The sequence below is a fragment of the Podarcis erhardii genome (genome assembly GCF_964252035.2).
Source record: "Podarcis erhardii genome assembly, chromosome: 2".
NCBI lineage: Eukaryota > Metazoa > Chordata > Lepidosauria > Squamata > Lacertidae > Podarcis > Podarcis erhardii.
The window spans coordinates 114,686,345-114,704,791 of record NC_138498.1 but is presented as its reverse complement, the minus strand read 5'-3'; the positions used below and the strand labels follow the sequence as shown (position 1 = coordinate 114,704,791).

General features: G+C 48.8%; 1 protein-coding gene across 1 annotated transcript in view; it reads right to left on the bottom strand.

Moving 5' to 3' along the window:
• The window catches only part of LOC309336729 (carnitine O-acetyltransferase-like), a 39,427-nt gene extending 23,346 nt beyond the window's left edge, over positions 1-16,081 (bottom strand). The window contains exons 1-3 of the mRNA XM_081852972.1: positions 15,910-16,081; positions 11,157-11,378; positions 9,607-9,725 (exon numbers count right to left, since the gene is read on the bottom strand). Of these exons, the coding sequence (XP_081709098.1) occupies positions 9,607-9,725; positions 11,157-11,378; positions 15,910-15,975 (407 nt within the window). The 5' untranslated portion in view covers positions 15,976-16,081. The remainder of the gene's footprint in view (positions 1-9,606; positions 9,726-11,156; positions 11,379-15,909) is intronic.
• Between the last annotated feature and the right edge of the window lie 2,366 nt (positions 16,082-18,447).

Here is an 18,447-nt window from a genome sequence, read left to right as displayed (position 1 = left end):
ACATTCCAGCACATTATGCCTGGAACTTCTGTTGTGTGTATAGCTTTTGCTTTTGTTTCTCTCTGAGAGGACATGGCAGAGAGACGACATGTTTCTTTGTCCTGATTTATGATTAATAAATCTGTAGTTGTAGTATGCTTCCACAAGCCTCACGCCTATTCTGTGTGCGCAGTTCTATCTGCTGATAGCGTGCCCTGGCTTTGAAGCCCGGGTGGCTGATTTATATCGGAGCAGCAGCGATGGTCTTTGCACCGGGAAGACTGGAAGGAGATGGTCCAATCGAGGCTAGCCAGCTGGCCTCCCTGCCCTCTGCATGCCGACAGGTTTGGCAGGGGGTAGTGGATGGGTGGGGATGGTGAGCAATGCGAGCAGGGGCACAGTCTCAGTTACATCGTATTCCACTAAACCTATCTATGAGGTTTCCCATTACAAGCTATTGCGGAAAACAAGGTGCTGGCAACACCTGGAAATACATTCCTCTAAAAAAAGAGGGGGCACCTGGACTTGAACCAGGGACCTCTTGATCTGCAGTCAAATGCTCTACCGCTGAGCTATACCCCCGGCACATAGGCAGGTCTGCCCAGGAAGCCTTCTTATGGATACCAGTTTTGCCACATAGTTCTCTACCATGTACTTTCAACTAATGGTTTTAAACGCCCTACCTACAGGCAACTCATTCCATGTTCTCTACCATGTACTTTCAACTAATGGTTTTAAACGTCCTACCTACAGGCAACTCATTCCACATCAAGCTTTCTACTGAGGAATAACCTCCCGCAAATCTCTGTGTTGCAAAGTGTTCTGGAGCACAGTCAGCTCACACGGAGGTCGCAGCTTTAGGCCCAACAATAATCCCCCGCATACTGATTATTACATATGAGATTATTACATATGAGAACACTACCTGCACTTCTTCTAGTGGCACATGGCAGGAGAAGATCAGTAAAGGTGGGCATATAGATATAGATAACTACCACTGATCTTATTTCGTAGTATATAATAAAATTGTAAGGATGTCATACGCTGCAATTTGAATGGTCACCAACAGGTGGCCCCATGAACTGCAGTGTGAGAAGAGGACAGGAAGACAACAGCTGAGGGAGGCAGACAAGAGTAAGCACTGTCTCAAATTCCTCCTGTCACTGGTGGGGAGGAGAGGAACGAGGGGGGAGATAGTAATTCTCCCCTTCGTCCTCCTGCCCTGCTGCTGTTGGAAGCAAGAGAAAAAAGCCTGCCATTTAATACACAGGCTTCTTTCTTTCAGTCGTGGGGGGAATGAGCATGAGACGCCACTTCCCTACACTGTGCCACTGCCTACTGATCAAATGCTCATGCGCCATGCAATGCGCCAAGATCCCTGCCACCTCTCCCTCTCAGGAAACAGCAGTGGTCTGCAATGCTGGGAAGCTGGGAGATCAAGGCAGAACAGCTGCACCTCCTCACCAGCCCCTTTAAAAATGGGGGGGTCACATCTGGGTTTGGAGCAATGTGCACGGTTGTGCACATTTCGGATGCGCATAAAATGGTTGCAGCCTCTATTTCCCTAAACCCATCTACCAGGTTACCCACCACAAGCTATTGGAGAAAGTGAGGAGGTGGCAAACCCTAAAAAGAGGGGGCACCCGGACTTGAACCAGGGACCTCTTGATCTGCAGTCAAATGCTCTACCGCTGAGCTATACCCCCAGCACATAGACATGTCTGCCTAGGGTGCCTTCTTATGGATACTGGTTTTGCCACATAGTTTTTACCATGTACTTACGACTAATGGTTTTAAATACTCTGCCTAAAGGAAACACTGGCCGCATCATTTTTTTCTTCTGCAGAACAACCTGGTGCTAATTTATGGGTTCTTGAGCAGTCAGCTCACACAGTGCACTAGGTATTTCTTTGGGCCCACCATCCCCTTGCAAAGTGAGATTATGTCCAAGAAAAACAGCTTAAACATCCTATATCTGCACATGGCGGAGGAAGATCAGTAAAGGTGAGGAAACCATATAATAAAAATGTAAGGCTGTTGTCACATTGCAGTTTGTATGGTCACTGATAGATGGCCACACTAACTGCAGTGTGACAACAGAACAGTAGGATGGCAGCTCAGGAGCAAGGAGCAGAGAGCATGGTGACAGAGGGAATCTGATGCACCCGCCACCATGCAATGCGCTGAGCTCTGAGCACCTTCCCCTTTCGGTAAGCAGCGGGAGCCTGCAATGTTGGGAAGGCAGGAGAACAGCAGAGCCCCACCTGCCACTAAAAAGAGGGGGCACCCGGACTTGAACCAGGGACCTCTTGATCTGCAGTCAAATGCTCTACCGCTGAGCTATACCCCCGGCACATAGGCATGTTTGCCCAGGAAGCGTTCTTATGGATACCAGTTTTGCCACATAGTTCTCCTACTGTGTACTTACGACTAATGGTTTTAATTGCTCCACCTATAGGCAACTTTTGCCACATCATCATTTTTTTTTCCCTGCTGAGCAACCACCTCCTGCAAATCTCTGCATTGCAAAAGGTTGTTGAGTACATAGTCAACTCATGCAGAGACCTGGCCCAACCATCATCTGCTTGCAGGCTGAGAGGACACTTGTGAAAACTATCTACACTTCCTGACAGTGAGAGCTGTTCGACAGTGGAATTTGCTGCCAAGGAGTGTGGTGGAGTCTCCTTCTTTGGAGGTCTTTAAGCAGACCTTGACAACCATATGTCAGGAGTGCTCTGATGGTGTTTCCTGCTTGGCAGAGGGTTGGACTCGATGGCCCTTGTGGTCTCTTCCAACTCTATAATTCTATGATTCTATGATTCTATTGTTGCACAAGGCAGGGGAAGATGAGTAAAGTTGGGGAAATCACCTTTCTACCATCACTGATCTTCCTGTTCTACATCAAATTTCATTAAAAGCATCTCCCATGTTACCCACCACAAGTTATTGGAGAAAGCAGGATGGCGGCAAACCAGAAACAAATTCCTCTAAAAAGAGGGGGCACCCGGACTTGAACCAGGGACCTCTTGATCTGCAGTCAAATGCTCTACCGCTGAGCTATACCCCCGGCACATAGACACATCTGCCCAGGAAGCCTTCTTATGGATACTGGTTTTGCCACATAGTTCTCCTCCTGTGTACTTATGACTAACCACTGCAAACATTATACCTAGCAGGCAATGCTTCCACATCAATCTGTGCATTGCAAAGGGTTTCTGGAGCAGCCTGGTGGCCTCCAGATGTTTAGAACATCCAACTCTCATCAGTCCAAACAGCTGGAGGAAACAGCTAGTCTATGTGTTCGGAACCTTGAGGCTGGACTACTGTAATGTGCTCAATGTTGGGCTGCCCTTGGGCCAGGCTCAAAAGCTCTGGCTGGTGCAGAATGCGGTGGCTGAGTTACTGAAGGAACATCTGACCAACGACGTGTGACAGCGTTGTTAAAGCATCTGCACTGGCTGCTCATCTAATACCGAGCCAGGTTCGAGGTCCTTGGATTAATTTACAAAGCCCTGAAAAACATACAATGGAAGCTCGGGTTGCGAACATGATCCGTGTGGGATGCACGTTTGCAACCCGCAGCATTCACAATCCGCTGCTGCATGTCTGTGCATGCGCGGGTTGTGATTTGGCGCTTCTGCGTATGTGCACCCGCCGAAACCCGGAAGTAACTTGTTCCAGTACTTCCGGGTTTCGGCAGTCCGTAACCCAAAAAAGCACAACCTGAAGCGCCTGTAACCCGAAGTATGACTGTACGTCCTGGGTACCTTAATCTCTAAATTCCAGCTCAATCCCTGAGATCATCTGCCAGAGCATCACTGGTTGTTCCCTGAGATGGCAAATCTCATTTGACAACAGAGAGGTAAAGGTAAAGGGACCCCTGACCATTAGGTCCAGCTGTGGCCGACTCTGGGGTTGTGGCGCTCATCTCGCTTTATTGGCCGAGGGAGCCAGCGTACAGCTTCCGGGTCATGTGGCCAGCATGACTAAGCCGCTTCTGGCGAACCAGAGCAGCGCACAGAAACGCTGTTTACCTTCCCGACAGAACGGTTCCTATTCATCTACTTGCACTTTGACGTGCTTTCGAACTGCTAGGTTGGCAGGAGCAGGGACCGAGCAACGGGAGCTCACCCCGTTGCGGGGATTCGAACCGCCAACCTTCTGATCAGCAAGTCCTAGGCTCAGTGGTTTAACCCACAGCGCCACCCGCGTCCCCTGAAAACAGGGAACTGAGCCTTTAATGTCGTAGAATACTAGAACTGTAGAATTGGAAGGGCCCTCCAAGGTTCATCTAGTAAAACGTAAAAGGCAAAGGACCTGTGGACAGGTAAGTCCAGTTAAAGGTGACTCTGGGGTTGTGGCGCTCTTCTCGCTTTCAGGTTGAGGGAGCCAACGTTTGTCCACAGACAGCTCTCCAGGTCATGAGGCCAGCATGACTAAAGTGCTTCTGGCACAACAGGACACTGTGATGGAAGCCAGAGTGCACAGAAATGCCATTTACCTTCCCGCCGGAGCGGTACCTATTTATCTCCTTGCACTGGTGTGCTTTCGAACTGCTAGGTTGGCAGGAGCAGGGACAGAGCAACGGGAGCTCACCTCGTCGTGGGGATTTGAACTGCCGGCCTTCTGACCGGCAAGCCCAAGAGGCTCAGTGGTTTAGACCACAGCGCCAACCCCTGCAATGCAGGATCTCAGCTAAAGCATGCATGACAGCATCCAGGTCACTGTGGGACACTGCTAATAAAGATGCAGCTTCAACTTTTAAATGCCTGCTGAAAACTTTAGTTTTAAAAAAACCTAAATCTCTCTCTATAAGTAGCTAAAGGTAAATGGTAAAGGACCCCTGGACAGTTATGTCCAGTCAAAGGCAACTATGGGGTTGCGGCGCTCATCTCGCTTTTCAGGCATTTGTCCACAAACACTTTTCTGGGTCATGTGACCAGCATGACTAAACCACTACTGGCGCATGGAGGACCGTGACGAGTGTCATAGCGCACCAAAATGCTGTTTACCTTCCCACCGCAGCGGTACCTATTTGCAGTGGCATGCTTTCAAACTGCTAGGTTGGCAGGAGCTGGGACAGAGCAATGGGAGCTCACTCCATCACGGGGATTTGAACCGCCAACCTTCTGACTGGCAAGCCCAAGAGGCTCAGTGGTTTAGACCACAGCGCCACTCACGTCCCTATTCTCTATATGTAGGGAGTTATAACACCCAGATAGGATTTATTCCTGCTTTCCCCCAAAGAGGGGGGTAAGAAAAGCTTGATCTGCAGTCAAATGCTCTACCACTGAGCTACCTCCTTCAACAGACAGGGAACTGAGTTATCTCTAAAACTCTTAATTATGGATACAGGATTTGCCCAATCATGTTTCTAGAAAGAAGTGTTACCCAACATGAGCTTTTGAGGTCATGGAAGAAGAAAGTTGTAGACCTGCCTTTAAAAAGTTGGGAAGCACCTGAGCTTGAATCAGGCACCTCTTAGTCTGCTGCTATTATTATTATTATTATTATTGTTATTGTTATTATTATTTACCTGCCCTTCACCCTAAGGTCCCGGAGTGGGTTACAACACTAAGACACAGTGTTAAAGACAGTTTTAGACATCTCAAAATCACAAAAGTAAGATGGTTCCAGTCGCAGGTGCTGGGGCATTTTTCCGACCACTCGGAGCGCTGAGCGGGGCTACGGCCGTCGGGGTGACTGCCTACGAGGTCCACGATTTCTGTCGCAGCGACCGAGATGACTACTTGAAAGAGCTCTACGAGACGGCCAACAAATACCACCTCCTCCACAGCCTGGCCCTCCACAAAAATTTAAAATTCGGCTTTGTAATTCGGAATTTATGTGATTTGATTTGATTTGATTTGATTTGATTTGATTGGTCGGCTAATAAAAATTATTTTTTTTAAAAAAATATCTGCCTCCCCCAACTTCACTGAAGGCTGCAAAGATTTGTTGATAGTATACAAGCACATATTTATTGGGTAGCCGGCTTCTGCTTTAACCTGCTGATGATCTTTAATGTTTATTTGCTTTTACGCTGTGTTTTGATCTTATTTTGTTGAAAGCTGCCTTGTGGACATTTTGCCAAGAAAGCAGGGTAGAAATAGAGAAAGTAATATTGAAAGATGTGAGATCGCTTTCCTGATACTTTCCCATATGTTCCTAGTATGGAGGTTACTCCTGAATTTTATTTACTATGAACCTTTAAGGAAAGGGAAGGTGAGAAATCAGACAAAATCCCTCCTAAAAATAAAAAAGAGGGGGCACCCGGACTTGAACCAGGGACCTCTTGATCTGCAGTCAAATGCTCTACCGCTGAGCTATACCCCCAGCACACAGATGTGCCTCACCTGAAGCTTAGTTATGGATACTGGTTTTGCCACATTGTTCTCTGCTATATATTTATGAGTAATTGCTTTTGAATATTCCATCTGCAGGGAATCTTCCCAGAACAGCTTTTCTGGTAGGCAACAAACCCCTTGCATTGCAAAGGGTTTGGGAGCATATTCCAGGGCGCAGCCTCCGTTGACACAAAGCGTGGACCACACACACCTATGTTTGTTTGCCTTCCATCTGCAAGTGGAGAACACACCCAACACTTCCTGTAGCCACAGATTATGGGTAGTACAGTGGTACCTCAGGTTAAGTACTTAATTCGTTCCAGAGGTCCGTTCTTAACCTGAAACTGTTCTTAACCTGAAGCACCACTTTAGCTAATGGGGCCTTCTGCTGCTGCCGTGCTGCCAGAGCACGATTTCTGTTCTCATCCTGAAGGAAAGTTCTTAATCTGAGGTACTATTTCTGGGTTAGCGGGGTCTGTAACCTGAAGCATCTGTAACCCGAGGTACCACTGTAGTGGGATCTCTGGTACCAGTGTTACTGATTTTGTTAAGAAAAGAGCAAAAGTGTCGAGACCTCCAGCTTCCCTCCCGAACCTGAAGAACCATAGAAATGTAGGGCTGAAAGGGACTCTAAGGGCCATCTAGTCCAACCCCCTGCAACACAGGAATATGCAGCTGTCCCACAAAGGATTGAACCTGCTACCTTGGTGTTATCGGCGCCATGCTCAAACCAACTGAGCTATGCAAGGATGAAGCATCTCCCAGACCTCACAATCGGTTCAGAAAAAGTAGGACGGTAGCAAAATATTTTGCTTCTTTTTGAGGGTTTTCAAAATTCATTGGCGAGCTGCAGTTTCCCCTCAACTCTCGCCAGGTCAGAAAAAGACAGGGGCTTTTCCCCGCAGTCACACCGGGCCTCAGAGTATCTCCATGGGGCCGACCCTACTGTTAGGTGAAAGGAGGTATGCTTCAGGCAGCTGCTTTTGCGTATCATGAGAGGGACACTGTTTTTTTAGCTTTACTGCCATGGGGATTTTCTGCCACAGAGGCCAACATAAACTCAGTCAGATGGACAGAGAATAATAATAATAATTACAGTGGTACCTTGGGTTAAGAACTTAATTTGTTCTGGAGGTCCGTTCTTAAGCTGAAGCACCACTTTAGCTAATGGGGCCTCCCGCTGCCACTGCGCCACCGCTGCGCGATTTCTGTTCTCATCCTGAAGCAAATTTCTTAACCCGAGGTGCTATTTCTGGGTTAGCGGAGTCTGTAACCTGAAGCGCCTGTAACCTGAAGCGCCTGTAACCTGAGGTACCACTGTAGTAGTAGTAGTAGTAGTAATAATAATAATAATAATAATAATAATGGCCAGTCCTTCAGGGCTATGTGCCTTGACATGTGGGGACACCAAATTGCTGCTCCAGTTCCGAGAGCAAAATATACAGTCATACCTCGTGTTGCGCCGCTTCATGTTGCATCTTTTTGCGTTACATCCCGCGGCAACCCAGAAGTACCAGAACGGTTTACTTCTGGGTTTCGCCGCTCGCGCATGTGCAGAGGCACTAAATTGCGCTTCGCACCTGCGCAGGTACAGCGCTTCGAGTTGCAGGAAATTCACATTACGGATGGGCCTCTGGAACCGATCCCATCCATAACACAAGGTACCACTGTATTGGTATCACTCAGATGTTCTGTTCAATGACAAAATTACCTGCCAAAGTATTTCAAGATTTTACCCACAAGAGGAGGCATTGGGGATTGGAAGAACCAAAAATGTAAAAGGTGTTTTCTTCACACACACACACCCCCACACACATAAGGGAGAACTGGCCTTGAACAAGGAATATGGGACCTGTCCTGGCCCTTATTGCAATATTTTCCAAAGGAAAAACAATTATACATTTTATTAACCTGAAACACTGGAGCTAGGGAAGGATTAAAAATGCGAATTCCTCCAAAAAGAGGGGGCACCCGGACTTGAACCAGGGACCTCTTGATCTGCAGTCAAATGCTCTACCGCTGAGCTATACCCCCAATACAATTGTTCCTTCCCAAGAAGCCATCATAAGGATACAGGTTTGGTCACCTGGTCCACTTTGATCTGCTGCCAGCAACAGGTTTATTAACTGCAGGGATAGCTGTGGTTAATTGCCGCCCACCCACTTTGTAATTATACTTCGTTTTACATCATGCTTAACTAGTTCGGTGTCCGGGTGAGCTCATTTCTAAACACCGTGACTCAGCCTGAAGCAGTTGTGTGACAACCCGGATTCAAGCCAGGGGTGTGTTCACACGGGCAGCTTAAATAAGAGCTGTTGCGACAGGATTAACATGAGGTGGCGAACCTGTGCCATCCGGGTGTTGAAGAACTACAACTCCCACAACACCTGACCACTGGCCCTGCTGTCTTGGGCTGATGAGAGTTGGGAGTAAAACTCTGGAGGGCCAAAGGTTCCCCCTGGATGAACAGAACCCATCTGGCTAGGTTTCCCCAGTCACCCAAGGGCCTTCTCGTGGTTCCCTCGCTGCGAGAAGTGAGGTTACAGGGAACCAAGCAGAGAGCCTTCTCAGTGGTAGCACCCGCCCTGCGGAACACCCTCCCACCAGATGTCAAAGAGAACAACTACCAGACTTTTAGAAGACATCTGAAGGCAGTTCTGTTTAGGGAAGCTTTTAATGTTTGATGCATTACGGTATTTTAATATTTTGTTGGAAGCCACCCAGAGTGGCAGGGGAAGCCCAGCCTGATGGGTGGGGTATAAATAATAAATTATGATTATGATTATGATTATTATTATTATTATCATTATTACTACTACTACTACTACTACTATTACTCTGGGCTACTACTACTACTGCTACTACTACTACTACTACTCTGGACTACTACTACTACTATTACTAATATTACTCTGGGCGGCTTCCAACAAAGTATTAAAAATACAATAAAACATCAGACATTAAAAACTTCCCTAAACAGGGCTGCCTTCAGATGTCTTCTAAAAGTCAGATAGTTGTTTATTTCCCTGACATCTGATGGGAGGGTGTTCCACAGGGCGGGTGCCACCACCGAGAAGGCCCTCTGCCTGGTTCCCTGCAACCTCATTTCTCACAGGGAGGGAATTGCCAGAAGGCCCTCGAAGCTGGACCTCAGAAGTGGGTTGTGCAGGGAACATAACCTGAACAGCCTAAAACCAAGGCAGCTTCCCCACCGACTGCCAAAATTCCCCACCCGTCTTGAGTATCCTTCCATCCCCCACCCACTGTCCCCTTTCCTTACCTCAATTGTCCTTTCCAGTCATTGAAATCCTGCTTGGGCAGCACGACAGCGGGGCTGGAGTGAACAGCCAGCGGCAGGCGGCTTTCCAGGTACGCTGACTGAACCCACCAGTCTGTGATCTGGAATGAATGGGATACAGTTAGGACAAGGGAATACAACACTTCTCTCTGCCCCGATGTGTCACCCCCCCACACACCAAGGCTTTTTTCCATGAAATAGTAACAGGAACTGAGTTCCGGCACCTCTCAGATGGGCACCATTGAGGGAGGTGTTCATGGTGAGTTTTCAAAACCACCAAGCCTCTTGCGTTTGCCAATCTGAAGGTCGGTGGTTCGAATCTGCTCAATGGTAGTGAGCTCCCACTGCTTTGTCCCAGTTCCTGCCAACCTAGCAGTTCAAAACCACACCAGTGCAAGTAGATAAATAGGTACCGCTGTGGTGGGAAGGTAATCTGCACAGGTGGCAGATTATCAAGGTCTGCTCCTGGGCCGTGCCCTGTCTGTCCTAACGGAGCAGCTACGGCACCAACTTTAAAACAGCCATGCCTTTCCCCAAATAATTATGGGATCTGTAATTTGTTATTCAGGGTCCTGAGAGCTGTTAGGAGACCCCGATTCCCCTCCCAGAGCTACAACCCCCTGCGTTCCCAGTGACTGTGAAACCACTCTGGAAACTGTGTTGTTGTTGTTGTTTAAATTTGTGTACCGGCCTATACCTGTAGATATCAAGGCAGTTCGCAACATAAAATTACAAAATACAGTGGTACCTCGGGTTACATATGCTTCAGGTTACATACGCTTCAGGTTACACACTCCACTAACCCAAAAATAGTGCTTCAGATTAAGAACTTTGCTTCAGGATAAGAACAGAAATCTGGCTCCGGCCGTGCGGCAGCAGTGGGAGGCCGCATTAGCTAAAGTGGTGCTTCAGGTTAAGAACAGTTTCAGGTTAAGAACGGACCTCCGGAACGAATTAAGTACTTAACCTGAGGTACCAGGTATACAGAGGAACCTTGGTTTTCGAACATAATCCGTTCCGGAAGAACACTGGACTTCCGAAACATCCGAAAACCCGTTGAGAAAATTGAGAAACATACAGCGGAAGCCGTTCGACTTCTGAGGCACATTATTACTATTATATGCGTTATTCTATTATAACAGAAGCAATTATTCTCGAAAACCAAAGGCCCGGTTAAAAAGGAACAGTTTTCCCCGGCACCTAAAGGTGTATAACAGGCACCCCCAAACTTGGCCCTCCAGATGTTTTGAGACTACAATTCCCACCATCCCTGACCACTGGTCCTGTTAGCAAGGGATGGTGGGAGTTGTGGTCCCAAAACATCTGGAGGGCCAAGTTTGGGGGTGCCTGGTGTATAATGAAGCTAAAGTTCCCAGAATCCCTTGGGGGGGAAGCCATGGCTGCTTAACATGGTAGCATAGCTCTTTCAATGTATGCCATGAATTTGCCCTGCTAGGAAGCCCCACTGCCACCGGCAGCTTCTTCCTGCTTTGTGGGGTCTCTCTGCAGAGCCCCGGGTCCCCCTTCCTTACCCAGTTCTCCATGCGGTCCACCCGGCGCTGCAGTCGGGCTTGGAGCCTCTCGCCCTCTCCGCCTGGCAGCCCGAACTCGGCCAGCAGCTGCTGCGTCTGCTCCAGCTCCTCTGGGCTCACCAGCGGCTCCAGGGAGCGCAGGTACCGGGCCGTGGTCTCTGCCAGCGACGGCAAGGGCTGGCGAGGGAGCGGGAAGGATGAGGCATCCCTGCAGTGGAGTGTCTGGAAGGGAAGAAAGGGCAGAGTCAAAAGAACAGTCACTCCCACCCAAGCAGGGTCAGAAATTCCCCAGGTGCCACAAGGAGATTTCTGGGTGCTGACGTCTCCATCTGGCTAGCCCCTTACTACTACTAATAATGATAATAAAAATAATATGTCTCAGAATGTCTCAGGTTCAATCCCCAACATCTCCCAGTAGGGCTGGGAGAGACTTCTTCCCAGAAACCCTCGAGAGCTGCTGCCACTCGGTGTAATAATAATAATAATTTTATTATTTATACCCCGCCCATCTGCCTGGGCTTCTCCAGCAACTCTGGGCAGCTTCCAACAAAATATTAAAACACAGTAATGCATCAAACATTAAAAGCTTCCCTAAACACGGCTGCCTTCAGATGTCTTCTAAAAGTCTGGTAGTTGTTTTTCTCTTTGACATCTGGTGGGAGGGCGTTCCACAGGGCGGGTGCCACTACCGAGAAGGCCCTCTGCCTGGTTCCCTATAACTTGGCCTTTCACAACGAGGGAACCGCCAGAAGGCCCTTGGCACTGGACCTCATTGTCCGGGGACAACGATGGGGGTGGAGACGCTCCTTCAGGTATACTGGGCTGAGGCCCTTTAGGGGTTTAAAGATCAGACCCACACTTTGAATTGTGCTCGGAAACGAACTGGGAGCCAGTGTAGGTCTTTCAAGACCGGTGTTATGTGGTCTCGGCGGCCGCTCCCAGTCACCAGTCTAGCTGCCGCATTCTGGATTAGTTGTAGTTTCCAGGTCACCTTCAAAGGTAGCCCCACATAGAGCGCATTGCAGTAGTCCAAGTGAGAGATAACCAGAGCATGCAGCACTCTGGTGAGACAGTTCGTGGGCAGGTAGGGTCTCAGCCTGCGTACCAGGTGGAGCTGATAAACAGCTGCCCTGGACCAGAATTGACCTGCTCTTCCATGGACAGCTGTGAGTCCAAAATGACTCCCGAGATGCGCACCTGATCCTTCAGGTGCACAGTTACCCCATTCAGGACCAAGGAGTCCCCCACACCTGCCCGCCCCCTGTCCCCCAAAAACAGTACTTCTGTCTTGTCAGGATCCAGCCTCAATCTGTTAGCCGCCATCCATCCATTTACTGCATTTATAGCCCACCTTTTTATCCAAGGAGTCTATGGTTCACACACCCCTTCGTCAGATAATCCCTACGACGACCCTGTGAGGTAGGCTAAGAGGCTGCAACTGACTCCAAGGTCACCCGGTGAGTTTCAGGACTGAGTGGGGATTTGAACCCTGACCTCCCAGGTTACCTAGTCTGACACTCTAACCACTACACTACACTGGCTTCCTAGAGTCCTTATGCTATGGGACAGCTATACAGTGGTACCTCGGGTTACAGAAGCTTCAGGTTACAAACTCTGCTAACCCAGAAATATTACCTCGGGTTAAGAACTTTGCTTCAGGATGAGAACAGAAATCACACGGCAGCAGTGGGAGGCGCCATTAGCTAAAGTGGTACCTCAGGTTAAGAACCATTTCAGGTTAAGAACGGGCCTCCAGAACGAATTAAGTTCTTAACCTGAGGTACCACTGTAAATATAAAGCTGGGAAATGTAAAATGTCACGTAGAAAAGGATCTGAATTTTTTTTGTTGATGCTTGAATTTGATTTTTTTTTCCTGGGTTGCTTTATTTGATGTTTTGATGCATTGTAAACTGCACTGAATTTTTTTCTTTAAAAAATAAAGCGAAAAATAATAACAACAGCATGAATAAAAAATTTCACTGTAAAAAAAAAAGGCACCTAGACATTACAGCGCGGTGACCGTAACCTAGGTTTAAGGTAAAAGGTAAAGATAAAGGGACCCCTGACCATTAGGTCCAGCCGCGCCCGACTCTGGGGTTGCGGCGCTCATCTCGCTTTATTGGCCTGAGGGAGCCGGCGTACAGCTTCCGGGTCATGTGGCCAGCATGACTAAGCTGCTTCTGGCGAACCAGAGCAGAGCACAGAAACGCCGTTTACCTTCTCGCCGGAGTGGTACCTATTTATCTACTTGCACTTTGACATGCTTTCGAACTGCTAGGTTGGCAGGAGCTGGGACAGAGCAACAGGAGCTCACCCCGTCATGGGGATTCGAACCGCCGACCTTCTGATTGGCAAGTCCTAGGCTCCGTGGTTTAACCCACAACGCCACCCGCGTCCCTTCAGGTTTAAGGTACCATTTGGCAATTAGCTTCTGTATCTGAGTTTCTAACACTCCACTCAACAAATATCTTCAATGGCTGCTGAGATTTCCCCAAGGGCAAATCCCCACAAATAGCTTTTAATTGTGCTGCCGACCCAAAAGGACAAAACATGTACAAAGCCCTGCCTCTTGCCCTACCCTCAATAAGGCATGGCTCTGCCCTCAGCATCTATGCACAGCACAAACAACAATGAGTTCTATGCAGAGGAAGCCCATTTAAATTAATGGTCCTAAGTCAGTCATGACCACTAATTTCAATGGGTCTACTTTGAGTTTGACCAAGGCCCCCTCTGCATTATAGAGCAGTATCATACCGCTTTAATCAGCTCCCCCCCCGCCCCTCAAATAATCCTGGGAACTGTAGTTTTGTTAAGGGTACTCAAAGGTGTCAGGATGCCTTCAAGAGAACTACAATTCCCAGAGTTCCCTGGGAAGAGGGGTTGCTTGTTAAACCTCTGTTTACAGTGCTACAATTCCCAGCACCCTTAACAAACTAGTTTCCAGGAATCTTTACAGGGGGGTTTTAAATGAGTAGACTGTAGATAAAACAAAAGGGGAGGGATGTGGGCACACATTCTTAGAAGTCTGGTTATAGTGAGGAATAAGAGTTCATTGAGGGACGCGGGTGGCGCTGTGGGTTAAACCACAGAGCCTAGGACTTGCCGATCAGAAGGTCAGCAGTTCAAATCCCCGCGACGGGGTGAGCTCCCGTTGCTCGGTCCCAGCTCCTGCCAACCTAGCAGTTCAAAAGCACGTCAAAGTGCAAGTAGATAAATAGGTACCGCTCCGGTGGGAAGGTAAACGGCGTTTCCGTGCGCTGCTCTGGTTCGCCAGAAGCGGCTTAGTCATGCTGGTCACATGACCCAGAAGCTGTACATCGGCTCCCTCGGCCAATAAAGCGAGATGAGCGCCGCAACCCCAGAGTCGTCCACGACTGGACCTAATGGTCAGGGGTCCCTTTACCTTTACCTTTAAGAGTTCATTGCCTCTGATTGCCAGCTGCTTGGGAACGGCGGTGGGAAAACACTGTTGTCCTCATGTCCTCCTGTGGTCATTCTCTGGCAGTGGCATCCTCTGTCCGGCCACTGCGGCAACAGGATGTTGGGACTAGATCAGGGGCTGAGAAATTTTGCCACTCAGAGAGGGCAAATTCCAGGGGTCACTTTTCAGAGGCAAAAGTGTGACCATAGTGGCTGTTTACATTTACTGTTGTGTAGCTGGGTACATCCCAGTTACACAAAAGCCAGACGTTTCTGCATGCCCCAAAACTCTTCATCCAGACAAGCAAAACATGGAAGGAGGGCCAATGAGAAGGCAAAGATGCAAAGAGACCCGAGGGCCCGAAAACGAAGCTTGGAGAACTGCATTTCGCAACTGTGCCTGAGGTCCCCCATTCCTGGACTAGACAGGCCTAGCAGGAATCTTTGGGTGCGTACAAACCACATTTTAAAAGCACCCCCCCCAAAAAAAACCCCCCCACAAATCTTAGGAACCATCATTTTTAGAAAAGGGGTCTGGGAATTGTAGTACCGCGACTGGTAAACTGCATTTCCCAGGATCCTGGGGGCGCTGGTGGAATGTGCTTTAAATGCAAGGTGCATGCGCCGCCTTCCAACATATGAAGCCAATGGCGGAGCGAGAGGAACTGGAAAAAGAGGTGGCACCATGTTCAGAGGGGCAGAATCGCAGATGGCTTTGCTTTGGTGTTTTTTAAATAAGAGTTTTGCGGTTTTGCTCTGTCTGGCGCGGCCCCACCCGTTTGGATCCTAAGGGCCTCTCTCCACCCACTGCAGAAATTTCTCTGGGCCTCTCCACTCTCACGGGCGCTGCGATCATTAGGGTAAACTCGTGGCAACTTTCCCCTTCGTCCTCTGTGCAAGAGCCGTCCACCTTCCTCCCCTTGCAGGCAGACGCTCGCCATATGGAAGCCCCGAGGGCGCGCACGCTTTGCAAAACAAACGGCGCTTCCCTCTACCGCCCACTATCAAATGTGGGGAGGTTTTTTGGGGGGGGGTGGGACTTGATGCGGGCTTCTCCATTTCCCAACTCGATCCGACTCCATGCATAGGCTTCCTCGTGAGGAGAGAATCGTCCCGTCCCGTCCCCTCAAGCTCCCCGGGATTTCCCACCCAAGTCTGCGCGCAAAGACGATCCCCGCGCACCGCCCCTTCCCCATCTTGCAGACGCGGCTCCCTGCACGTCCGCACGCGGGCAGCGTGTTTGCAAAACAACGGGCTCCGCCCACGCTCGTCGGGATGGCACGCATCTCTCTCTTTTAAAAAAAAAAAAAAAAAGCGAGGCTTTCCACTCACCGCGGATCTCAGTCCCGGGGGCTTCGTGCGCCCCCAAGCCCGACACATCAGCCTCCACCTGCCCATCGCGGGAGTCCCATGCGCCCTCCTGAACAGCTATGGGGTTCGCAGGGCTGCCTTAGGGGGCGGAGGGAGGGTTTAGGTGGGGGCGAGGCAGGAGGGCTGGTTGACCCGGGTGCACATATTTGTCATTTCCTGAAAAGGAGGGAGGAAGAGGATGGTTGGGAAATGGGGGTGGGGCTTTCTCCGCGTGCCCCCCCTCCCCACACCAAATGCATCTTCTAAGGTCCTGGGATTTGCTGTGCATTTGATCTCGAGCCATAAAAACAACTGGCGTTTTTTGCTACAAGGGGAAAATATGTTTCTGTCCACGAAGGAACGGGGCGTGTTGCAAATCTCTTCCATCCGAGCGACGGAAGAATGTTGCAGGCGGGGCTTCAACATTGTAGCCGCAAGAGGATGCGAAATTGGCTTTGCAACCTTTTCCTGGGATACATTCTGAACACAGCGCGTCGCTGAATTACGTTTCCAGGCTTGTGTTTATCTGGGTGCAGAATATTCAGGTTCGCATAATTTTAATCGTACGCTGCCTTTCCGTAGTTAAAACCATGCTCAAGACGGCTTACAACATGGAAAAAAGTCAAATATGATTACAACATGGCAAAAGAAGTGATAAACAATAAATAAAACATCAAAAGAAATGCAACCGAGTTGTGCAATTCCCACATAAACTGTAAGACCTAAAATAAAGATACAGAAAATTAATATCCAAAACAGCAACAAAAAACCCCAACAAAAAAAACCCTTAAACAATACCCCAGCCCAAGAATCTGTTCAGCAGCCTCAGCTTTTGCAGCTGGAGTCAGTCCAGGCCCCACCCTCACCATTTGTGAACCGCCCTGACCTCTGGGTATAGGGCAGTATATAAATTAACTAAATAAAAACTGATCTCTCCTCCAGATCAAGCTGCTATATGAAGGCATAGCCACAAGGACCCACTGAAAAGCTCAGATCTTGCCCTTAAACTGATTTTGGAGAAGCTGAGTCAGAGGAACATTTTTTATTTTTTATTTTGTTTCTGTGTCTGGCAGTGTAAGGATATACTGCCTCAATTTTCCAGAGGATGTACATGACTAAACTTTCAACCATCCTTACTTTTTCCGAGGCAAAATGTGGCGGTGGAATTGGGGGACGGGGAACAGCAGCTAAGGTTGTGTATGTGTATGTATAAAGTGGTACCTTGGTAGCCAAACGGCTTGGCTCCTGAACAAATCGGCTCCCGAATGCCACAAACCCGGAAGTGAGTGTTTTGGTTTGCGAATGTTTTTCAGAAGCTGAACGTCTGACATGGCTTCCACGGCTTCCGATCGGCTGCAGGAAGCTATTGCTGCCAATCAGAAGCCGTATCTTGGTTTTTGAACCATTTCAGGATTTGAACGGACTCCCAGAATGGATTAAGTTTGAGAACCAAGGTACCACTGTCTGTATATATCTGAGCTTTCCAACGGGTCCTTGTGGCCATGCCTCAAGCTGTTGCCCTGCAAAGGCAAGTAGGAAAAAACTCATCTCTGCCTGCTCCTTGGGAGAAAGGTGATGACAAACCTAGACAGCATCTTAAAAAGCAGAGACATCGCCTTGCCGACAAAGGTCCGTATAGTTAAAGCTATGGTTTTCCCAGTAGTGATGTATGGAAGTGAGAGCTGGACCATAAAGAAGGCTGATCGCCGAAGAATTGATGCTTTTGAATTATGGTGCTGGAGGAGACTCTTGAGAGTCCCATGGACTGCAAGAAGATCAAACCTCTCCATTCTGAAGGAAATCAGCCCTGAGTGCTCACTGGAAGGACAGATCCTGAAGCTGAGGCTCCAGTACTTTGGCCACCTCATGAGAAGAGAAGACTCCCTGGAAAAGACCCTGATGTTGGGAAAGATGGAGGGCACAAGGAGAAGGGGACAACAGAGGACGAGATGGTTGGGCAGTGTTCTTGAAGCTACCAGCATGAGTTTGACCAACCTGCGGGAGGCAGTGGAAGACAGGAGTGCCTGGCGTGCTCTGGTCCATGGGGTCAGGAAGAGTCGGACACGACTTAACGATTAAACAACAGCAATAACTAATTACTTTGTATCTGGCTCACATAAAAGGTCAAAAAAGGGAAGGGCTGTAGTTCAGTCGTAGAGCTACTACCTTGTATGCAGAAGCTCCAGGTTCAATCCCCAGTATCTCCAGCTGGCGAGATTTGGAGAGAACCTTGCCTGAAACCCTGGAGAGCTGCTGCCAGTCCGTGTGGACAATGCTAAGGTACATGAACGGATGCTCTGCTTCAGATGTTCCTTTTAAAAAAAGTACAGTGGTACCTCGAGTTAAGTACTTAATTCGTTCCGGAGGTCCGTACTTAACCTGAAACTGTTCTTAACCTGAAGCACCACTTTAGCTAATGGGGCCTCCCACTGCTGCCGTGCGCTGGAGCACGATTTCTGTTCTCATCCTGAAGCAAAGTTCTTAACCTGAAGCACTATTTCTGGGTTAGCGGAGTCTGTA